General features: G+C 38.7%; 1 protein-coding gene across 4 annotated transcripts in view; it reads left to right on the top strand.

Annotated features, from left to right (window-relative positions):
- LOC126481030 (FHF complex subunit HOOK interacting protein 2A-like) overlaps positions 1 to 22,735 on the top strand; it is a 198,528-nt gene that overhangs the window by 24,233 nt on the left and 151,560 nt on the right. For all 4 annotated transcript variants that reach the window (XM_050104505.1, XM_050104504.1, XM_050104503.1 and 1 more), the window contains one exon: positions 6,622 to 6,759. In XM_050104505.1, the coding sequence (XP_049960462.1) occupies positions 6,622 to 6,759 (138 nt within the window). The remainder of the gene's footprint in view (positions 1 to 6,621; positions 6,760 to 22,735) is intronic.

Raw genomic sequence — 22,735 nt, 5'->3', positions numbered from 1 at the left:
ATACAACAGTTCAAGCAAATAACATTAGTAGTTTTATTTCTATAAAGCAAATTAACAATACTTAACTTGGAGATTTACAAGGAGTAGTTGCAAATGATGGGCATCATGCAAACAGTAACATTCTTGGCTATGCAATGTTCCTGCAAGTTTTACACACATCACTGATAACTAACAACCGCGATCCTGAGTGCGACCTGAGTGACCAAGGCTGGCATGAGCGGCGCTGTATAGCTGGTTTGAGGGCGCTCCTGTCGCAGTGCGGTCCTATTCTGCGCACCATTGGCAGACGTCGTTTCACTGCCTTCTCTGGTCTTGCGTTCTTCGTCTTCGTTCCAGTGCTTGTTGTTAAAACAGAACAAAATCTAATAAAGAGACTGCCTTCATTATGTTTGTTTGCCTTTTCCAGAGTATTGCTGTGTGGTTTGGGATCTTTACCAGATAGGATTGTGTGGTGGTGCTTTATGTATTGGTTTTTATACATTATGAAAAGTTGAAGCTAATGTTATTGTGGTTGCTTCACAGCTGGAAAATTATTTACATCAGTGACTCAGTTGTGATGCTTCTCACAGTTAATTTGCCTGACATGGTGTTTTTATATTAAAAGATGCCACAACAAACATATTACAACGTGCTACTTAAAATAATGCATACATTGCAGTACTTAATAACAGATCAAAAGAAAAAGTGAAAGGCCGTCGGCTCACGGCTTTCTATTATTTTAGTTTTACGACCACTAGCTCTGTATCAGAATGAAAATCTTTTCAACGCCTGTGGCTTAAGCATACGACTTTTTTCTACCTCAGGGCTTTAAACTTGTGGTCCAATATGCAAACAAAATTCTGGGTATATGACTGTTTGTTGTTAAAATGTATTTTTGTTAATTGTTTTTACTTTTGTGAAAATGCAATGCTAAGGAGATTCTCGCGATTTCGTTAAGTGAGGAAGGGAAGAGAAGGAAACTTTTTGCTAGAAAATAGAGATTGCAATTACATTCGCAGATCATATTAATTGATTACAGAGTCTTCGTTATTTTTCTGAGAAGAGATAATACTTATATCTTTGAAAGTTCACACAGTAACATATTTCGTTAAGACGTCAAGTTTGTTATATTTGCGAAGTTATTTAATATCATTTTTATCACTTTATGTGGCAACCACCACAATTGACAGGGCTGTTGTAAAAGCTCAAAGAAGTGAATATCTCTCTCTCTCTCTCTCTCTCTCTCTCTCTCTCTCTCTCTCTCTCTCTCTCTCTCTCTTTTTAATCATCATCAAGAAAAAGGGTAAAAGTGTCATTAAAATGAAGGCGTTTCTCATTGCGGTGAGATCTTTTCATGAAATTTCAATCAGCAAGATTCTCTTCCAAGTGTGAAAATATGTTGACGCACACCCACATAGGAAGAAATGACAAACATAATAAAAAAGAGAAACTGGAGCTCACATGGAGAGATTTAAGTATCCATTTTTCCCCACCTGGTATTTGAGAGCAGACAGGTAAAGAAATAATCTCAATTGTTCAATGAACCGTCTGTCAGGACTTGGGCGAGCTGCAAAGTAGTCATGTAGATAGAGATGCATGTTTTTGTCCCCTTCTCATTAGGCAACTTCATGTGCTCTTAAAGGGTATGCTTGTCTCTGTGAGTTGTGCCTGCATTGTTGCTGTTTTTCTTTTTTAAATTTATTTTTTAGTAATACTATGTGTTAATGGCAGTATAGTTGGATCAATTGCCCTGTCCTTCCCTGAATTCATATAAAGGTTTTCAGTATGTTGTATCTTGCAGCATTCAGGCTTTGAAGAGAAGACATTTTGTTTAAACCAAAGCTGGTAATAATTTGTTGGCTGTCTAAAATAAACCAGCATGGCACACAGTGTGTTCCAGTGAGAACATATTCTCCATTTTGTACAAAATATCCTCATCACGTGTATCAGACCATGCTGAATAATGAAGATCCAAACTACATGTAAGTGTGATGACATAAATAGATCTTTTCACACTAAACATATCCCAAATACAAAATATGGGGCTTGTGAAAATTGGCAAAGCCTGAAGCTAGTCAGCCAGTGAATAATTAGTAGCTTTGGTGTCAAACATTTAAAAAAAAATTTCTTCAATTCCCTATGTTAATTACTTTTGAATACATTATGGGAGTGACATCGTAATTCTGTCAGAGACAGCAAAGGACTTGGAAGAGCAGTTGAACGGAATGGATAGCGTCTTGAAAGGAGGATATAAGATGAACATCAACAAAAGCAAAACGAGGATAATGGAATTTAGTCAAATTAAGTCGGGAGATGCCGAGGGAATTAGATTAGGAAATGAGACACTTAAAGTAGTAAAGGAGTTTTGCTATTTGGGGAGCAAAATAACTGATGATGGTCGAAGTAGAGAGGATATGAAATGTAGACTGGCAATGGCAAGGAAAGCGTTTCTGAAGAAGAGAAATTTGTTAACATCGAGTATAGATTTAAGTGTCAGGAAGTCATTTCTGAAAGTATTTGTATGGAGTGTAGCCATGTATGGAAGTGAAACATGGACGATAAGTAGTTTGGACAAGAAGAGAATAGAAGCTTTCGAAATATGGTGCTACAGAAGAATGCTGAAGATTAGATGGGTAGATCACGTAACTCATGAGGAAGTATTGAATAGGATTGGGGAGAAGAGAAGTTTGTGGCACAACTTGACTAGAAGAAGGGATCGGTTGGTAGGACATGTTCTGAGGCATCAAGGGATCACCAATTTGGTATTGGAGGGCAGCATGGAGGGTAAAAATCGTAGAGGGAGAAAAAGAGATGAATACACTAAGCAGATTCAGAAGGATATAGGTTGCAGTAGGTACTGGGAGATGAAGAAGCTTGCACAGGATATAGTAGCACGGAGAGCTGCATCAAACCAGTCTCAGGACTGAAGACCACAAAAACAACAACATGGGAGTGACTGTGATCAATGTGTTACAAATATTTACCATTAAAAACAGTCTTGATCACGATTTATTAATTAAGTGACCGATTTCGACCACTACTGTGGTCATCTACATCTACATCCATACTCCGCAATCCACAATATGGTGCGTGGCAGAGAGTACCTTATACCACAACTAGCATCTTCTCTCCCTGTTCCACTCAAACACAACAAGGGAAAAATGACTGCCTCTATGCCTCTGTACGAGCACTAATCTCTCTTATCTTTGTGGTCTTTCCGCGAAATGTAAGTTGGCGGCAGTAAAATTGTACTGCAGTCAGTCTCAAATGCTGGTTCTCTAAATTTCCTCAGTAGCGATTCACAAAAAGAATGCCTCCTTTCCTCTAGAGACTCCCACCCGAGTTCCTGAAGCATTTCCATAACACTCGCGTGATGATCAAACATACCAGTAATAAATCTAGCAGCCCGCCTCTGAATTGCTTCTATGTCCTCCCTCAATCCGACCTGATAGGGATCCCAAACGCTCGAGCAGTACTCAAGAATAGGTCGTATTAGTGTTTTATAAGTGGTCTCCTTTACAAATGAACCACATCTTCTCAAAATTCTACCAATGAACTGAAGACGACTATCCGTCTTCCCTACAACTGCCATTACATGCTTGTCCCACTTCATATCGCTATGCAATGTTACACCCAAATATTTAATCGCCGTGACTGTGTCAAGCGCTACACTACTAATGGAGTATTCAAACATTACAGGATTCTTTTTCCTATTCATCGGCATTAATTTACATTTATCTATATTTAGAGTTAGCTGCCATTCTTTACACCAATCAGAAATCCTGTCCAAGTCATCTCGTATCCTCCTACAGTCACTCAACGACGACACCTTCCCGTACACCACAGCATCGTCAGCAAACAACCACACTTTGCTATCCACCCTATGCAAAAGATCATTTATGTAGATAGAAAACAACAGCGGACCTACCACACTTCCCTGGTGCACTCCAGATGATACAATCACCTCTGATGAACACTCACCATCGAGGACAACGTACTGGGTTCTGTTACTTAAGAAGTATTCGAGCCACTCACATACTTTGGAACCAATCCCATATGCTCGTACCTTAGTTAGGAGTCTGTAGTGGGGCACCGAGTCAAAAGCTTTCCGGAAGTCAAGGAATATGGCATCCGTATGATACCCTTCATCCATGGTTCGCAATATATCATATCATCTTCAGACCATTGAGTAGGAACCTCTTTCTGCTAGAGAAACACTACTCAGTGACTTTCTAGCAGAAAGAGGTTCCTACTCAGTGATTCTCCAGCAGAAAGAGGTTCCTACTCAATGGTCTGGAGATGATCACAGTAGTGGTCAAAACCGGTCACCGTAATTAATAAATCGTGATCAAGATTGTTTTTAATAGTAAATATCCCTATGTTAATGTTCAAATTCTTCCTCTTCTCCCACCTTTCCCCCTCCCATTAGTCTTTCTTATAGTTACAGAGAAATTAGATTTTCGACTTAACACACCTTTAGTGAAGATTGCTAGATACTGTTGCATAGTCCAATTCTCGTCATGTTTGTTGTTAGAAAACATCGTACCATGTACAGTTATTCAGATTTAAAGAATTTTGTTTTTACTTTACTTTCTTGTGTACATTCATTCTTGTTTGCCATCTGAAAATGATGCAGTCATTGACCTGTTAGATGACTTGAATATTGTGTGCTTTACTGTACACAGTTGTGTTGGAGATACTCACTTGACCATGCTTTCTTGAGTACCAGCTCTTGCAGCTATTTATTGGGGGACTTAATATTGACATGAAATGTGAACCATTGGTACATATCTCACACAGCCCTCTCTAACCCTGGGAGCAGGGATTATTAGTGGGAAAAATGGATACAAAATTAAATAAAATGTAACGTGGCTTTTGCTTATACAAAGAGAGCTGCTGGAAGTAAGAGTCACATTGAGTGCCTAAAAAGTACTAGAATTGGAAAAAGTGAATTTTGTTTGTAGTCAGACACTGTACAATAGTATCGTAAACCAAGGTATACTTCCACCGATTTTCAGATTCAAATGTGATTATCATTGTTTTTTAACTCTGTGATATTTATGGTAGTGAACATAGGGGTATGTGTGAACGGATTACAAGCTGATTAATGCAGAGGAAGTAATGGGAAAAATTGTAGGTGCTCAAAGTTAGCATGGATTTAGGGATATATTGACTGGCCTATACTTCCAAAACAATTTTGTCAACTACCATTCCATTTTTGATCAATATTTCAAAAACACAATGAAACTCTGACCATCCAGAAAGAAATACATTGATCTAAAGTTTTCTTGAGTGCTTTATTAAGCATCATAAATGAAGACAACCTAGTACAGTACATAAATAAAACAGTGTAATACATCATCAAAATTATAAATGCAACAAAAGGTACTAGGATGGAATACCACACACATAGCTCCAAATTTAGTTTTTTATAATACCTTCAGCTTCATCCACCTTAAACTGTAACCCTCATTTCAAAACGTCTGGTGCAGTTATAACTAAAGTTACCTGGTCTTCACTTGTCGAGGCAATATCTGGCACTTATAAGCCCAACTAACTTCATTCCTTGTTTCTGGAGCTAGTTGATGTTATGTGTTGCACCTTAATCACTGCCTGAACCACACAAGCTTGCAATTTGATCAATATAGAGTGTCATTTGTTTTTCTTAATTGCAGGCACATTAACAGTTACAAATGAGTCTTTGTCTGTATAAGAATGGTTAATGTTCATATTTGTTAGTCCTCCACTGTCATTGGCTTCAGCATTGTTTAGTAAATTGTGTATCTGTAATCCTGGGGTAACAACGACCAGTGGTTCAAAGTAACTCTGAAACAGAAATCATAGTATATTGACAGATATATATACATGTGAACAATAAACTAATCAGTGGTCTGTTTTGAGAATTAATCAATATAGTTGAGAACACCTATGTCTTTTCAGTTAAATGATGTCAGTGTATTATGCACAACCAGATTTTAAGACACTTTTTCCTACACCATTATAAGTTGTGACAGGTTCATGAACTGTTGTGCTTGAAAATTGGCACGACATGGCACCATCTAGTATGTATTGATGAAACTTTGTCACCAGATTTTAAGACACTTTTTTGTACGCAGTTATAAATTGTGACTGGTTGACGAACCGTTGCGTGAGAAAATTGGCATGACATGGTGCCATCTAGTATGTATTGATGAAACTTTATCACCAAAGGTATATGCTAAACACTCAACTGATAGCCAGCTGTAAAACTTCAGATATGTGAGTGGTCAGAGAAACCATGGCAGTCAAAGTGTACCTAGTTTGTGGTAGTAAAAATTGAGTATAATCCTGCACAACAAAGGGTAATGGAGATACATGATTAAGTTTGTAACAAGCATCCAGAGAAAAATAGGGTTTTCTTTAAATCCTTGCTGTTGGTTGCTGTGTTGTGCTCAATAGTAAATAGTGATTTTGTAGTGCTTTTATTCTTTTGTTGAGTAAATTTTCATTAACCCGCTAGTCAACAGTTGCATGCCATTGTCAGCAAAGATTTGTATTTCATAATTAAATTTATAAGTGAACAAACATTATACATGTAACATTTTCATATCTGATGAAAATTGCTTGGAAATAAATTTCATTCCAGTCTTTTTTCTTTTACAGTTCTCCTCTTCAGGAACTTTGCTGGATGATTTCCTGTATCACTGGAGGATGATACTAAAGTTTTATGAAAGAAGAGATTTTCATAGAAATGCTGTGGAAATCACTAATGTTCCAGCTCATCTGGACCAGTTATTGGAGGTGCAGCTTGCAGCTATTACCCCATTCAAATAAAAATGTGTTTCTAACTTCTCGAATACTGTGGATGTACTGTCTCATAGCATGGTTATCTTACCTAGCATTTTGATTAGAATGGTCACATTCAAATACAGTTTTCGGATGAAGACATATAATTTCTTTAATTTGTGATTTTTTTCAAATGGAGCACTTCTTATATTAGATTATGTTTCATGTTGATTTTTAATTGGAATAGAGGAGGGGGTGTAACTGACCAGTTCAGTCCATGCAGAAAATTTATGAATCCATTCATAGAACTTGAGTGGTTGTCAGTGGTAGAGATAGTGTTTTTTGTCACCAAATGCTGTCATTAGATTCAGAGAACTAGTATTTCACTCGAACGTATAAAACTACCTACTGTGAGCATATCATGCATAAGAATTGATTGCTGAAACAGATAAGGTTATGCATAAAAGGAAACACACAGACAGATTTCTCTTGCCTGAAATGCAAACAGGAAAAGGAGAATTTGATAGTAGTAGAATATACTCCACACCATTTTCTTTATGGTGGCTTGCAGGGTAAATGTGTTCTGGTTAAACTTTGAGTTGGTGACGGTATCAAGTGAGGGAAACACTATGATGTGAGTAACGTAAAGATTCACAGAGAAAGGTGCAGAATTAAGAAAATGTAAGAGGGATTTGGAAGGGAAGAAGGCACGAAGCATGAAAAATTAACATAATGGTGCAGTCTGCGAGAATATGTAACACAGAAAGGGCTTGTATGTGAGAAGTAGAAACTTGAAAAGAAAATGGTCAGCTTTTCATATGTAATGTTCTGGCTGGACTGAGACTTGAACTTTGGAACTATTCCTTTGGTGGGCAAGTGCTGTGCTGACTGAGCTATCCACCCTCAAATCTACTTTGGTCAGTACCTCTCTGCCTACCTTCCAAACTTCACGTAAGTTGTCCTGCATGCCTTGGGGAACTAGCACTCTGGGAAGAGAGGGTATTTGCAGAGAAATCGCTTAGTCACAGCCTAGTGCACCGTTTCCAGATGTCTGCGAAAGGCAAAGATCCCAGGTTTGAGTTCCCGTCCAACACACAGTGTTACTCTGCCAGGAAGTTTCACATCGGTATACACACCATACACTCTGCTGCAGAGTGAAAACTTGTAGAAAGTTACTCTTCTTTTACTTCTGTTTCAACTTGACCAGTTTTGTCAGAATTCCCAGTATAGCCTCCCCGCTTTACTGTTGCTCATCAAGCCTACAGCTTTCTTGTTCAGTTACAAAATTCTTTATTCTAAGGTAGCATCTGTTTTCCTTTTAAATTTTCCATATTCCAGTTCCCTGACATTTCATCCGCAACATTATCTGTATTCTTGGTGAACTGATTTAGGCTTGGGACTCACATTCAGGAAGGGTGGTGCACAAATCCCAGTCTGGACATAGTTTTCTGAGGTTTCCCATAATTACTTAAAGAGAATGCCAAGGACATTGTTTATAAGAGTATCTGACTGTTCTCCTTCGCTATCCTTTTCCAGTACTAACTTGGGCACAGCCACTAATGGTCTTGCTGTCAGCAGGACATTAGATACTTACCTTCCCTCTTTCCATCCGTTTGCTTGTCTTCCATGAATAGGTAGCTTCTTTCCATCTATTATTTCCGTGTGAAAATGGAAAAGATTGTGAAAATTGCTGTGTTGCTTTTTCAGGTTTCCAGAAAGCTTCCATGAATATATCATTAAAAGAAATGCTTTAACCTTTCTGCTGTATTCCATCTACAATTTGGGATTTCATGTGTACAATCACAATAGTTATGTGTAATCAGTGTGGATTTGAATGGTTACCTCACATGAGTGCAATTTGGCAGGAAATGTTGTACATTTGTGTGCAGTGTGCAAGAAACTATACTATTCAGATACTTGCTAAATTGAAAGTGGATGTAATGAGAAAAATTAAAGGTTGTGTATGTTTAGACACTCCACCTCCAATGAATCATGGACCTTGCCTTTGGTGGGGTGGCTTGTATGCCTCAGCGATATAGATAGCCATACTGTAGGTGCAACTGCAATGGAGGGGTATCTTTTGAGAGGCTAGATAAATGTGTGGTTCCTGAAGATGGACAGCAGCTTTTTCAGTAGTTGCAGGGACAGCAATCTTGATGATTGACTGATCCAGCCTAGTGACATAAACCGAAATGGTTTTCTTCTCTGGAAGTTTTCTGAAACCCGGAGAACCACAAGGATTATCAGTTGAATTTTTTATTGCAGCCATTCATCTGACAATGCTTCAATTATCATTACAGTATATACATATCTGGAAACAACTTTCCTTCCTTTATTATGCTCTTTGTATAATATGTAAGAGTTCAGCACCATTCTTGACATTATGTTAAAAACTACCTTCTTCCAGTAACGAAGAGTTCGCCTCTCATCAAAATATGCATACAGCATCATGTCTGATGTGTCTATTCCACCCATATACTGGTTGTACTGGTGTATTATTTCTGGCATTTTTACTGTTTTATTTTTATTTTGGACTTCAATGTCACCAGCACCAACTTTACGTGACAATAAGAGAACGGGAGTACTCTGGGATTTTTTCTCTTGGTACGCACATGCTAGCACCGGACATGACTTACAATACATCTTTTTCCCAATTCCAAGTTTCTCTCTAAATTGCTCTGGCAAATATTTTATGTTTTTCCTTACAGTGCCAGTAATGTATGTACCTAATTTATAAAGAGTTTTTACAAGTGGTACTGACATGAAATAGTTGTCCACAAAGATATGACATCCCTTGTTCAAATAATTGCCCAAACACAGTAGCTTCTGGACAACACAATAACCTAAGCCATGTCTTGCAATCTCAGCCTGATCTTCTTGGCTTTTGGCACCTTTGTAAGTATAAAACCCTAGACAATAGTGCATTATAGAGTCATACAGCATCGAGAATTTGATTCCCCATCAGTGGTGGTGTTTGTTTGGCAAATACTGTAATAGGGAAGTGTGACATTTAGTGCCAACTAGACTCTCATGAATAGTAAGTTGTTCATGAGGTGTGTAATGATGTCTAAATACAGGGTGATTCAAAAAGAATACCACAACTTTAAAAATGTGAATTTAATGAAAGAAACATGATATAACCTTCTGTTATACATCATTACAAAGAGTATTTAAAAAGGTTTTTTTTTTACTCAAAAACAAGTTCAGAGATGTTCAATATGGCCCCCTCCAGACACATGAGCAATATCAACCCGATACTCCAACTCGTTCCACACTCTCTGTAGCATATCAGGCGTAACAGTTTGGATAGCTGCTGTTATTTCTCGTTTCAAATCATCAATGGTCGCTGGGAGAGGTGGCCGAAACACCATATCCTTAACATACCCCCATAAGAAAAAATCGCAGGGGGTAAGATCAGGGCTTCTTGGAGGCCAGTGATGAAGTGCTCTGTCACGGGCTGCCTGGCGGCCGATCCATCGCCTCGGGTAGTTGACGTTCAGGTAGTTACGGACAGATAAGTGCCAATGTGGTGGCGCTCCATCCTGCTGAAATATGAATTGTTGTGCTTCTTGTTCGAGCTGAGGGAACAGCCAATTCTCTAACATCTCCAGATACTGTAGTTCAGTTACAGTAGCACCTTCGAAGAAAAAGGGACCAAAAACTTTATTGGCTGAAATGGCACAGAAAACGTTCACCTTAGGCGAGTCACGTTCATACTGAGTTGTTTCCCGCGGATTCTCAGTGCCCCATATACAGACATTGTGACGGTTGACTTTCCCGTTAGTGTGGAAAGTTGCTTCATCACTAAACACAATCTTTGAAACGAAAGATTCATCTGTTTCCATTTGAGCAAGGATAAAATCACAGAAATCGATTCTTTTAATCTTATCAGCTGCAGACAGTGCTTGAACCAATTTCAGACGATAAGGTTTCATAACTAACCTTTTTTGTAGGACTCTCCATACAGTTGATTGTGGAATTTGCAGCTCTCTGCTAGCTCTGCGAGTCAATTTTCCTGGGCTGCGAACAAATGCTTGCTGGATGCGTGCTACATTTTCATCACTCGTTCTCGGCCGTCCAGAATTTTTCCTTTGCACAAACACCCATTCTCTGTAAACTGTTTATACCAACGTTTAATACACCACCTGTCAGGAGGTTTAACACCATACTTCGTTCGAAATGCACGCTGAACAACTGTCGTCGATTCACTTCTGCCGTACTCAATAACACAAAAAGCTTTCTGTTGAGCGGTCGCCATCTTAGCATCAACTGACGCTGACGCCTAGTCAACAGCGCCTCAAGCGAACAAATGTACAACTAAATGAAACTTTATAGCTCCCTTAATTTGCCGACAGATAGTGCTTAGCTCTGCCTTTTGTCGTTGCAGAGTTTTAAATTCCTAAAGTTGTGGTATTCTTTTTGAATCACCCTGTATATTATTGGCATGATCTACCAATGGCTGGTACCTGATACATGGGTCATAATCAGGATGGCCTGGTGCTGGACATTTCTCACTATCCACAAGATGAAAGAATTTCATAAGATGCCTAAATTGGTGGGCAGAAAACATTTTACCAAACCATGGAAATGTCTGTGACGTTTTGTGCTCCAGGATGAGAGCATTGTGGGCCTTTTATTGAGTCCCATATTTAGTAAGCATGCAATAAAACCTCTTACCTCGGTACTTGTCACATTCTTCTATTTCTTATACGGACAATGTAGCATGTGTAGTTATGAACTGTTTAGCTCAGTGATTTGTATCCAGTTACAATAAGCTGCAGCAACGTTGTAGTGAAGAATAGATTGAAATATTCTATCACAGGAGATTCTGCTGGTGGCATATGTTTTGGTCCTTGCAGCCCTTGAAATGGATGTGGTAACAGCTGTAGTGTTTCAGCTGCAGTTACTTCAGTGTATTGTACATCTTCCATTTCATCTTCACTTTCGTTCACAATATCGTCAAGTACATCACTGTCACTTTCTGAACTGTTGCTACTTTCGCTAAAGCACTCTGTATCACTAGTACATTCTAAAAGCTCACAAATTTCTTCGTCGGTAAGTTCTCTGCTGTGGCCTGGTATAGGTCGCATTTTTCACAAAAAGCGGAGAAAATAAACAAACTGTAAACTCTTGAAATGAAGAAAAACACACAGAAACAATGATAAATAACAGTACTGCGCAAAAACAAGAATGCAGAATGCAATAACAGAATGTAAACATGTACTGCGAAACACGACGTCAATAAACAAACGATGCAAAAGCGGAATAATCGAACGCTAATATTTCACAGAAAAGATGCTCAATTGTTGATAGCTATCGTCCTACATGTAGCTCGAAGCAAAGAGCATCTGTAATCAGCACGCCAACACCATCTAACGATTCTGTAAGCTAAACAAGACGAACAAGAGTACTGATGAATTGGCACCCTGACAGTATTTGCATCAGTAGGGGGTGATGATAGATCGTTTTACCTTGACATTCAAAGGGTTTAAACAGAAATGGATAGGTTAAAGTGAAATACAGTGGGAATTAGTGAAGTTCAGTGGGAATAGGTACAGGGCTTGTGGTCAGGTGAATACAGAGTTATCAACACAAAATCACACAGGAGTAAGTTCTGGAGTAGGTTTAATAAAGAATAAGAAAATTAGGAAGGCAGATAAGCTGCTATGAACAGCATAGTGACTGCATTATCGTAGCCAAGACGGACATGGAGCCCACACCCACCACAACATACAAGTTTATATGTCAACTAGCTCTGCTAATGATGAAGAGATTGAAGAAATTTATGGTGAGATAAAAGGAATTATTCAGATAATGTAGGGTGATGAAAATTTAGTTGTGATGATCGACTGGAATTCAATAACTGGAAAAGGAAGAGAAGGAAAAGTAGTAGGTGAATGTGGACTGGGGGTGGGGGAAGGAGTGAAAGAGGAAGCCACCTGGTGGTATTTTTCATAGAGCATAATTTAATCATCGCTAAAAGTTTTAAGAATTATGAAAGACGGCTGTGTACGTGGGAGAGACCCGGAGACACTGGAAGGTCTCATGATCTGGAGAGATTTTGGAACCAGATTTAAATTGCAAGGCATTTTCAGGGGCTCACGTGGACTCTGGCCACAATTTATTGATTATGTACTGTAGATTAAAACTGAGAAAACAGCAAAAATGTAGGAAATTAAGGGTTTGGGACCTGGATAAGTTAGAAGAATCTGAGTTGTTGAGCGTTTGAGGGAGCATTAGCAATGGTTGACTGGAACGGTGGAAAGGAATGCAGTAGGAGATGAATGGGTAGCTTTAAGAGATGATATAATTAAGGCAGCAGAGGATCAAATAGGTAAAAAGACAAGATATAGTAGATATCTTTGAATAACAAAGGAGATAGTGAATGTAATTGATGAAAGGAGAAAATATAGAATGCAGTAAATGAAGCAGGCAAAAGGAAATACAAACATCTAAAAAATGACATTGACAGGAAGTGCAAAATGGCTAAGCAGAAATGACTAGAGGATTAAGAAGCATGTTTCACTAGAGAAAAGATAGGTATCGCCCACAGGAAAATTAAAGAGGCCTTTGGAGAAGAGAGAAGCAGCTGTATGAATACCAAGAGCTCAGATGGACAACCCGTCCTGTGCAAAGAAGGGAAAGCTGGAAGGGGAAGGAGCATAGTAGAGGATCTGTACAAAGGAGATACTTAAAGGCACTATTGTAGAAATTGAGAGAATGTAAATAAAGATGAGATGAGAGAACTGCGAGAAAATTTTTTACAGGGCACTGAAATACCTTAGTTGAAACAAGGCCCCAGGAGTAGACAACATTTCGTCAGAACTATTGGACTACTGGTAGCCTTGGGAGAGCAAACCATGACAAAACTCTTCCATCTACTGCACAAGATGTACGAGACAGGCAAAATACCTCCAGACTTACAGAAGAACGTAATAAAAGTTGCTGACAGGTGTGAAAGTTACCGAACTACCAATTTAATAAGTCGTGGTTGAAAATTGCTAACCTGAATGCTTTACAAAAGAATTGAAAAACTGGTAGACACTGACCTTGTGGAAGATAAGTTTGGATTCGAGAGAAGTATAGGAACACACAAGGCAGTATTGACCCTATGACTTATCTTAGAAGATAGGTTAAGGAAAGGCTAACCTGTGTTTGCAGCATTTGTAGACTTAGAGAAAGTTTTTGACGACTCTTTGAACTTGTGAACATCGGAGGTGTAAAATAAAGGGAGTGAAAAGCTATTTACAACCAATCAGCCGTTTTAAGAGTCAAGGGGCGTGAAAGAGAAGCAGTCATTGAGAAGGGAGTGAGGCAGGGTTTGTAACCTATCTCTGATGTTATTCAATATGTACGTTGAGCAAGCAGTAAAAGTAACCAAAGAAAAATGTGGAATAGAAATTAAAGTCCAGGGAGAAGAAATTTAAACTTTGAGGTTTGCCAATGACATTGTAATTCTGTCAGAGACAGCAGAAGATTTGGAAGAGCAGTTGAACAAAATGGGCATTGTCTGGAAAGGAGGACATAAGATGAAAATGATCAAAAGCAAAACAAGGATAATGGAATGTAGTTGAATCAAATCAGGTGCTCCTGAAAGAATTAGATTAGAAAATGAGACACTTAATACTATAGATGAGTTTTGCTATTTGGAAAGCAAAATAACTGATGATGGTCATAATAGGGAGGATATAAGATATAAACTGGAAATGGCAAGAAAAGCATTTTTGAAGAAGATAAAATTGTTGTTATCAAATACGGAGTTAAATCTTAGAAAATCTTTGCTGAGGGTATTTGTCTAGAGTATAGGCATGTACAGAAGTGAAACATTGGAAGATAAACAGTTTAGACAAGCTTTTGAAACGTGGTGCTACAGAAGAATGCTGAAGATTAGATGGGTAGATCATTTAACTAATGAGGAGGCACTGAATAAAATTGGGGACACAGATTTGTGGACAACTTGACTAAAAGAAGGGGTCTGTTGGTAGGACACATTCTGTGACATCAAGGGATTACCAATTTAGTACTGGAAGTAAGTGTGTGTGTGTGTGTGTGTGTGTGTGTGTGTGTGTGTGTGTGTGTGTGTGTGTGTGTGTGTGTGTAGGGGGGGAGTAAAAATCATAGAGGGATACCAAGAGGTGAATTCAGTAAGCAAATTTAGAAGGATGTAGTTTGCAGATGTTATTTGGAGATAGTGTAACATGGAGAACTGCTTCAAACCAGTCTTCAGAGTGAAGATCACAACATGTTAAGATAAATGCATGTAGTTGTACTTGTAAAGAAATTCAGCAGTAATACAAGTTAAAGGAATTTAAAGTTTACAGATTTAGTCTGCAGCAGTTAGTGGACTGGTAAATGTGAGATTACTTGAAATATAGAGTTATGACATGAATTCATGAAGTGGGAAGGGTATCACACACATTGTTGTTGTTGTGGTCTTCAGTCCTGAGACTGGTTTGATGCAGCTCTCCATGCTACTCTATCCTGTGCAAGCTTCTTCATCTCCCAGTACCTACTGCAACCTACATCCTTCTGAATCTACTTAGTCTATTCATCTCTTGGTCTCCCTCTACGATTTTTACCCTCCACGCTGCCCTCCAATACCAAATTGGTGATCCCTTGATGCCTCACAACATGTCCTACCAACCGATCGCTTCTTCTGGTCAAGTTGTGCCACAAACTTCTCTTCTCCCCAATCCTATTCAATACTTCCTCATGAGTTACGTGATCTACCCATCTAATCTTCAGCATTCTTCTGTAGCACCACATTTCGAAAGCTTCTATTCTCTTCTTGTCCAAACTATTTATCGTCCATGTTTCACTTCCATACATGGCTACACTCCATACAAATACTTTCAGAAATGACTTCCTGACACTTAAATCTATACTCGATGTTAACAAATTTGTCTTCTTCAGAAACGCTTTCCTTGCCATTGCCAGTCTACATTTTATATCCTGTCTACTTCGACCATCATCAGTTATTTTGCTCCCCAAATAGCAAAACTCCTTTACTACTTTAAGTGTCTCATTTCCTAATCTAATTCCCTCAGCATCACCCGACTTAATTCGACTACATTCCATTATCCGCGTTTTGCTTTTGTTGATGTTCATCCTATACCCTCCTTTCAAGACGCTATCCATTCCCTTCAACTGCTCTTCCAAGTCCTTTGCTGTCTCTGACAGAATTACAATGTCATCGGCGAACGTCAAAGTTTTTATTTCTTCTCCATGGATTTTAATACCTACAACGAATTTTTCTTTTGTTTCCTTTACTGCTTGCTCAATATACAGATTGAATAACATCGGGGAGAGGCTACAACCCTGTCTTACTCCCTTCCCAACAACTGCTTCCCTGTCATGTCCCTCGACTCTTATAGCTGCCATCTGGTTTCTGTACAAATTGTAAATAGCCTTTCGCTCCCTGTATTTTACCCCTGCCACCTTCAGAATCTGAAAGAGAGTATTCCAGTTAACATTGTCAAAAGGTTTCTCTGAGTCTACAAATGCTAGAAACGTAGGTTTGCCTTTCCTTAATCTTTCTTCTAAGATAAGTCGTAAGGTGAGTATTGCCTCACGTGTTCCAGTATTTCTACGAAATCCAAACTGATCTTCCCCGAGGTCGGCTTCTACTTGTTTTTCCATTCGTCTGTAAAGAATTCGTGGTAGTATTTTGCAGCTGTGGCTTATTAAACTGACTGTTCGGTAATTTTCACATCTGTCAACACCTGCTTTCTTTGGGATTGGAATTATTATATTCTTGTTGAAGTCTGAGGGTATTTCGCCTGTTTCATACATCTTGCTCACCAGATGGTAGAGTTTTGTCAGGACTGGCTCTCCCAAGGCCGTCAGTAGTTCCAATGGAGTGTTGTCTACTCCGGGGGCCTTGTTTCGACTCAGGTCTTTCAGTGCTCTGTCAAACTTTTCATGCAGTACCGTATCTCCCATTTCATCTTCATCTACATCCTCTTCCATTTCCATAATATTGTCCTCAAGTACACCGCCCTTGTATAGATCCTCTATATACTCCTTCCACCTTTCTGCTTTCCCTTCTTTGCTTAGAACTGGGTTTCCGTCTGAGCTCTTGATGTTAATACAAGTCGTTCTCTTATCTCCAAAGGTCTCTTTAATTTTCCTGTAGGCAGTATCTATCTTACCCCTAGTGAGATAAGCCTCTACATCCTTACATTTGTCCTCTAGCCATCCCTGCTTAGCCATTTTGCACTTCCTGTCGATCTCATTTTTGAGACGTTTGTATTCCTTTTTGCCTGCTTCATTTACTGCATTTTTATATTTTCTCCTTTCATCAATTAAATTCAATATTTCTTCTGTTACCCAAGGATTTCTACGAGCCCTCGTCTTTTTACCTACTTGATCCTCTGCTGCCTTCACTACTTCATTCCTCAAAGCTACCCATACATAAGACAACAGAAGTAGCATATGTTGTATTTTATATGGCAAGTAAACCAACTGCCACCCCCCCACCCCACCCCACCTCCCCACACACACAGGAGCAACAAAAAATGAAAACATTAAAAATATGAAAAAAGGTGTTTAAGTTAAGATTCTTGGTGGATAGTGTGTGGGGGCTTACAAAAAGTGAATACATCTGATGTCCACAGAAACCTGACAAAATATGACCTTTCAAAGTATGAAAGTGTTGAAAGGGAAGACAATCATTCCATGACAGTTCATGAATTCTATAACTTCTCGTCGTAATGTGAGGGTGACATGTACAAAAATCGGCTTTCTCAGAAAGCTGTACCAGCATGATCACTAGAAATTCCAAATTCACAAGAGCAGTCATGTCCCAACTATCCCCTCTCACCTAAGTTGAAAGAAAAATGTTCAGATTTCAAACAGTGGCATATACCTAACTCTAAATTTAAAAAAGTCTTATGACCTGTGTGAATCTTGTGTAACTCTTCACAGGGAGAAAGAAGTGAGGATGTGGAGGAAGAGGGAACATTTAAAGTCTTCCGTAGAGTCTTGAAATATGAATAATAGAAAATTACTCACTTATGATTTGTTTTTGTGTCTAATAACCTCATATATACTCAACACTGAGTAAAATACTACAGTTCTATGGTGTGTGGCATGTACAAATATTAGGTCGGAGCTGGCTTCAGGTGTTTCAGGGCATCATGATTTTTGTTTACTTGTGACAAAAAAGGAGCTTCTGCTTACCAGTGACACACATAGGAACCATTTACTTTCCTTTTTGCTTTATCTCAAAGGAATAAAAACAGTTAAACAGTTTCCATACACTAGAAATTCTTCTGTTTTTTCATATTTTTAGTTGTGTATCTTGGTGGCTCAGTGGTCAGGTGCAGACTACAAAGGCAAAGGTGTCGGATTCAATCACCGCTCAATTTTAAGATTTTTATCTGTCACTCATCACTTGTTTCATATCTGGCAATTTTTGTTGAGGTGAAAAAATGTTAGTAACACCATTGTTCAGAATCCACCTTAAACTGTAACTCCATCTGTAACTGGTTGGGGAAGCCAGTTCAGAGGTCAGAGGGTGACTAGTAAAGCACTGTGGTGGTCAAACCAATCTTGGAATTGATTATATCTTTGCTTATGTGGTGTCAGACCAGCGTGAGTTGTTCTGTTTGATTATCTTTTGAAAAGATATTCCTTACTTATCTTGTAGTCTTAATGAACCATGGTCTCTTGTGATTTTGTCAAATGCCACAGCTCGACTTAGACTTCAGGGAATGTATGTTTAAACTGAGTGCTGTGTGAGTACTTCTTCACCAAAAAAAGAAAGAAAGAAAAAGAGAAAAGGGTTGGTTGGGTTTGTGAAGTGAAGATGTAAGATTTGTATGTGTGTAAGTCAGAGAGTGAACTGACTTGCTGTAGGAATAAAATATAACAGTGTATCAGTTAGCTATTAAAAAGATACCTATTAAAAACTCAAACTCTATCGAAGTTTGCAGTAAAAAAAAAAAGCTTTTCAATTTAGTTGTTTTGAACTTATCAATATTCCCAGGAATTTTCCAGAACTCATGAAAAGAGATGGAGAGCTAGACAAGGATATAAAATGGAAATAGAAAATACTAAAATAGTAGAGAGATTTACTACATGAAAGGGAGCAAAAGGAGCAGACGTGTGCCATCAACAAAGTGACAGTATGGGTGATGATTATAACAGAGTACCTCATTTGGGATTAAAAATTGCTACTTTTGCCATGTGGTGTCATTCATTTAGAGATGGGGAAATGTAATGTGATACTAAAGAACATTGAATAAACTACAGTTTTGCAGTGTTTTGTGTGTGTTTCCTGGAGGAAATGAACTAAGATAGTGATGTTTGGCTGATGTCGAATAAAGGCATGTTCTTATTTGTAAAGCATTCACCTTTCTTGTGTAATGTAATCAGTTTTCTTCAAAGTTTTCAGTTGTTGGTGTGGAAGCGTATAGATTTTTTTCAGTTTGTCAGGCTGAAAAAACCATTTGGATGGAAGAAATTTGATCAATGATGGAAAGACGCAATCTGCAACCTTTTAATGCTAGATCGCTGTTGTCATTCAGGTTATGCAGAAGACTATCAAAGGCTCATCTCTATTGGCATTAATTGTGTACATATCAGAGAATAGAGTGGTGTGCCCTGTTGTGTTGTATTGTGGTGCCTTAATGAATAAAAGTATCTTGCTGTGAAATAATCAGGTGTAATCTAGTTTCATATCCTTCTGAAAATATATTTGAATGTAATACACTTGAATGTGTTTAATGTTTCATTTGGATTTTTGCTGTAGTTGTAATTAAAAAAATTGATGTGCATATTAAAGTGAAGCCATGTTTACCTATGTTAATATGCCTGCGTCTCGGTCGGATCAGGCTGAAAAGTGATTGTTGAAAGTAGGCTATTTTGAATAATGTGATCCACACCAGATTTACAGTCCAAAACGCTTCAACTGCACTATAATATTAAATAACCTATGGTTTATTGCGAGATTGAGTCTCGTCTATTATAATTTGTACTCAGATAAGTAGCTAGCCACATACTACACATGACTGATGTATAATGTGATTGTTTGATTGCAGTAATCTAACATTAAAGTGGCAGCCATTCAATTAACAAAGTCACTAATTAACATTCTTAAATCACTGTCCTTTCAAGTAGACAGTTATATCAAAAAGAAAATCATGTGCAGAGTAAGTATCATTTGGGAATTACACAGTCTGCTCTTCTTGTTGCAGTAAGTATTATTGAAGAACATAGTTCTTGAGATTACTTGTCAGTTCACAGTAAATCATTAAAAACAGAGTACTAGCCACTTTGTAATATGAAGTTAGCTAGGCAGTATCCCCATGTAAAGTATTTTCCCTCATTGGCAAGGCATTGGTTCAATAAATTGGGAGTACAGATCAGGAGGCTTGGTGAGCTATTCATCAAAAGAATGAGAGGAATTAGAGACACAGAGTGTTTGTGATCAAAACACTGCACATTACACTGAAAAAAAACATCACAAGCTTATATAATGTATGGCAACTAAAAATCTACTTATTTGGAAAATATTTCATTATGTAAAACATTTATTCCTCAGTGGATTGTTTAAATGAAGTTCACCACTATATGCCTGCAATCTTTGCTGTATGCAAGGTGGAGTAGTGATTGACATTACTGGCTGGTGTACTGTGGGTCACAAGTTCATGTCTGATAACCAGAAAATTCTGGTTGTTTCGGGAAGGTTCTTGAAATTTCTTACATTTTTAATGTTACCATATTCAGTGTTTGTATAGACAACAGCACTGTCTGTCCAGGAGACAATTCTGTTATGTATGTACTTTTGCTCCCGTAATAAGTGTGCTTTCAGTGTTAAGTGTTTCTTCATTGTCGAACTTGCTTTCACATTTGGGCTTGATTGTATTAATGACATGACACAGTTTAGTGGAACTGCTGATATTCAAAACGTCTGCATCACTGTGTCTCCAGCTCAGCAATGTAAAAGCTATTGCGTAGACAGGCAGGAACCAGAATACAAGTAGGACATCATACCCAAGATCAGTATACCGGTGTTAAGGAGACCAGCAAGATTCTAAAACAGTAGTAAGTTAGCTGTTCAACAGGTATCCATCAGTGTTTTCCAGACATGCTGATCAGGAACTGATGAAATGGCTGAAAGGGTTTAACAGAATTGCCTAAATACAATAGTTGGGATGATGTGACTTGTTTGGCAAATGTGAACTTTTACTTGGATAGCACAGCCTATCACTGGTTCGAGAATAATGAAGAGAAGAATATATTTGGTTTTGATTAGCAATAAGTCTACTTAGCAGAAGAACAATTGAAGAAAATGTCCCAATATCCTGGGGAAATTGCGTAGCCTTATTCACAGAATGTTGTGGCCCTATGCCAAATTTTGAATCTACCAGAAACCAACAAAATTTCATACTTGGTGAAAGGAGTTTCAGAAGACATGTAGAAAGCCACTCTGGTAAAAGACGTCACAACAACAGAGGAATTCGTTGAGTGATTCCAGTGCATTGAGGAGACACAACAGCAAATAGTCAACAAAAGAGGTATGATCAGCTCCAGAGTGTGGTCCCTGTAGCAGTTGTGCAAGACCACAAAGGTGTCACATCTTAAACATCGGTTCAAGTGCACAAGAGATAACAGCTATGAATGTGGACTACATACAACAGGAGATAATAGAAAATGTTGACGTGTATCGATCTTTAGCACATATCCCCGCCACCAGTCAAATGTACTGTGAAGAACGGACTGGACAAGCTAGGATTTATGTTACAGCCATCAGACGACAACCCAGCATCTGACTATCTCAACAACCATCTCCTCCACCACATATAATGCCCCTCAAAAGAATGGACATTTGGAGGACAGAGGACAACATGTTAGTATGTTTCTACTGTGAGAGTAAGCCCATTGCTACACCCCAGACAAGGTTACTCCCTGATATGTCATGCCAGTCTCCATCATACAGAGTTTCCAGCTGTTCGCCTAGCAGCCAAATTAAAGAAGACTAAGTGAGATAACTATCTGTGGAGATGAGTGTGCCACAGATTAAAATCCTCCATGGACAGCAGCCACCAAGATGTCAGGAAATCTCATCAACAGCCAGCGTGCCTGGGTGTTACTTGATTCTGCAATGTTGAATTCTTAACCTTTGTCATCTGAAGATGATTATGTCCCATGATAAGAAAGTCATTGTGCTGAAGGTCACAAATATGTCAAGCTGGTAGGAAAATGTGTTGCAAGAATAACTATCAATGACAGAACACCCCCCTTCAAATTTTTCATTTTAGTAGATTGTAGTCATTTCAGTGGACTTGCAGCAATGTAACACCAGTTCCTGTCAGATCACCAAAGTTAAGCACTGTCGAGCTTGGCTAGCAGTTGGATGAGTGACCATTGACTCTACCAAGCACTGTTGGCAAGTGGGGTGCACTCAGCTCTTGTGAGGACAGTTGAGGATCTACTTGACTGAGAAGTAGCAGCTCCAGTCATTTATTGACAATGGCCAGAAGAGCGGTGTGCTGCACGCCTGCAGCTCCATACATGCATCCATTGACACCTATTGTCTGAGTATGACATGGCGATCGATCAATAATATTGGGCCTTTCGAGTCCAGTTAAAGATTAGTTTAGAATGTAGTCATAATGTTGTTCTTAAATGGAACTTCTTGCAGGCATCATAAGCAGTCATGTCATCAACTGTGGAAGACCAGCACACCTTGTTGACAAAGCTGTTACAACAACCGCACATAACAAAGGTTGCTGTGGGCAGTTGTTTGCTGTTGGACTTTTTAACCCACCATCGTTAACAAGATGAGTTCCATTTGTTGATTTAGATGCACAGTTAAACCATGAAGCTTTTATCGGTTCTTTGCAAGAAGCTGCCCAGGCTCACAAAAGAAATCTGTGTACCAGTGATGAACGTAAGCACCATTTAAGGTATATGCATAGGAACAACCAAACCAGTCCAGGATGGGCAGCTCAGTGCCATCAGTGAAGGATCATGCTCCACTAAC

The sequence above is a fragment of the Schistocerca serialis genome, chromosome 5, assembly GCF_023864345.2.
Source record: "Schistocerca serialis cubense isolate TAMUIC-IGC-003099 chromosome 5, iqSchSeri2.2, whole genome shotgun sequence".
NCBI classification, from domain to species: Eukaryota; Metazoa; Arthropoda; class Insecta; order Orthoptera; family Acrididae; genus Schistocerca; species Schistocerca serialis.
Note: the sequence above shows the minus strand (reverse complement) of the source record. Positions and strands in the feature narration are given on the sequence as shown.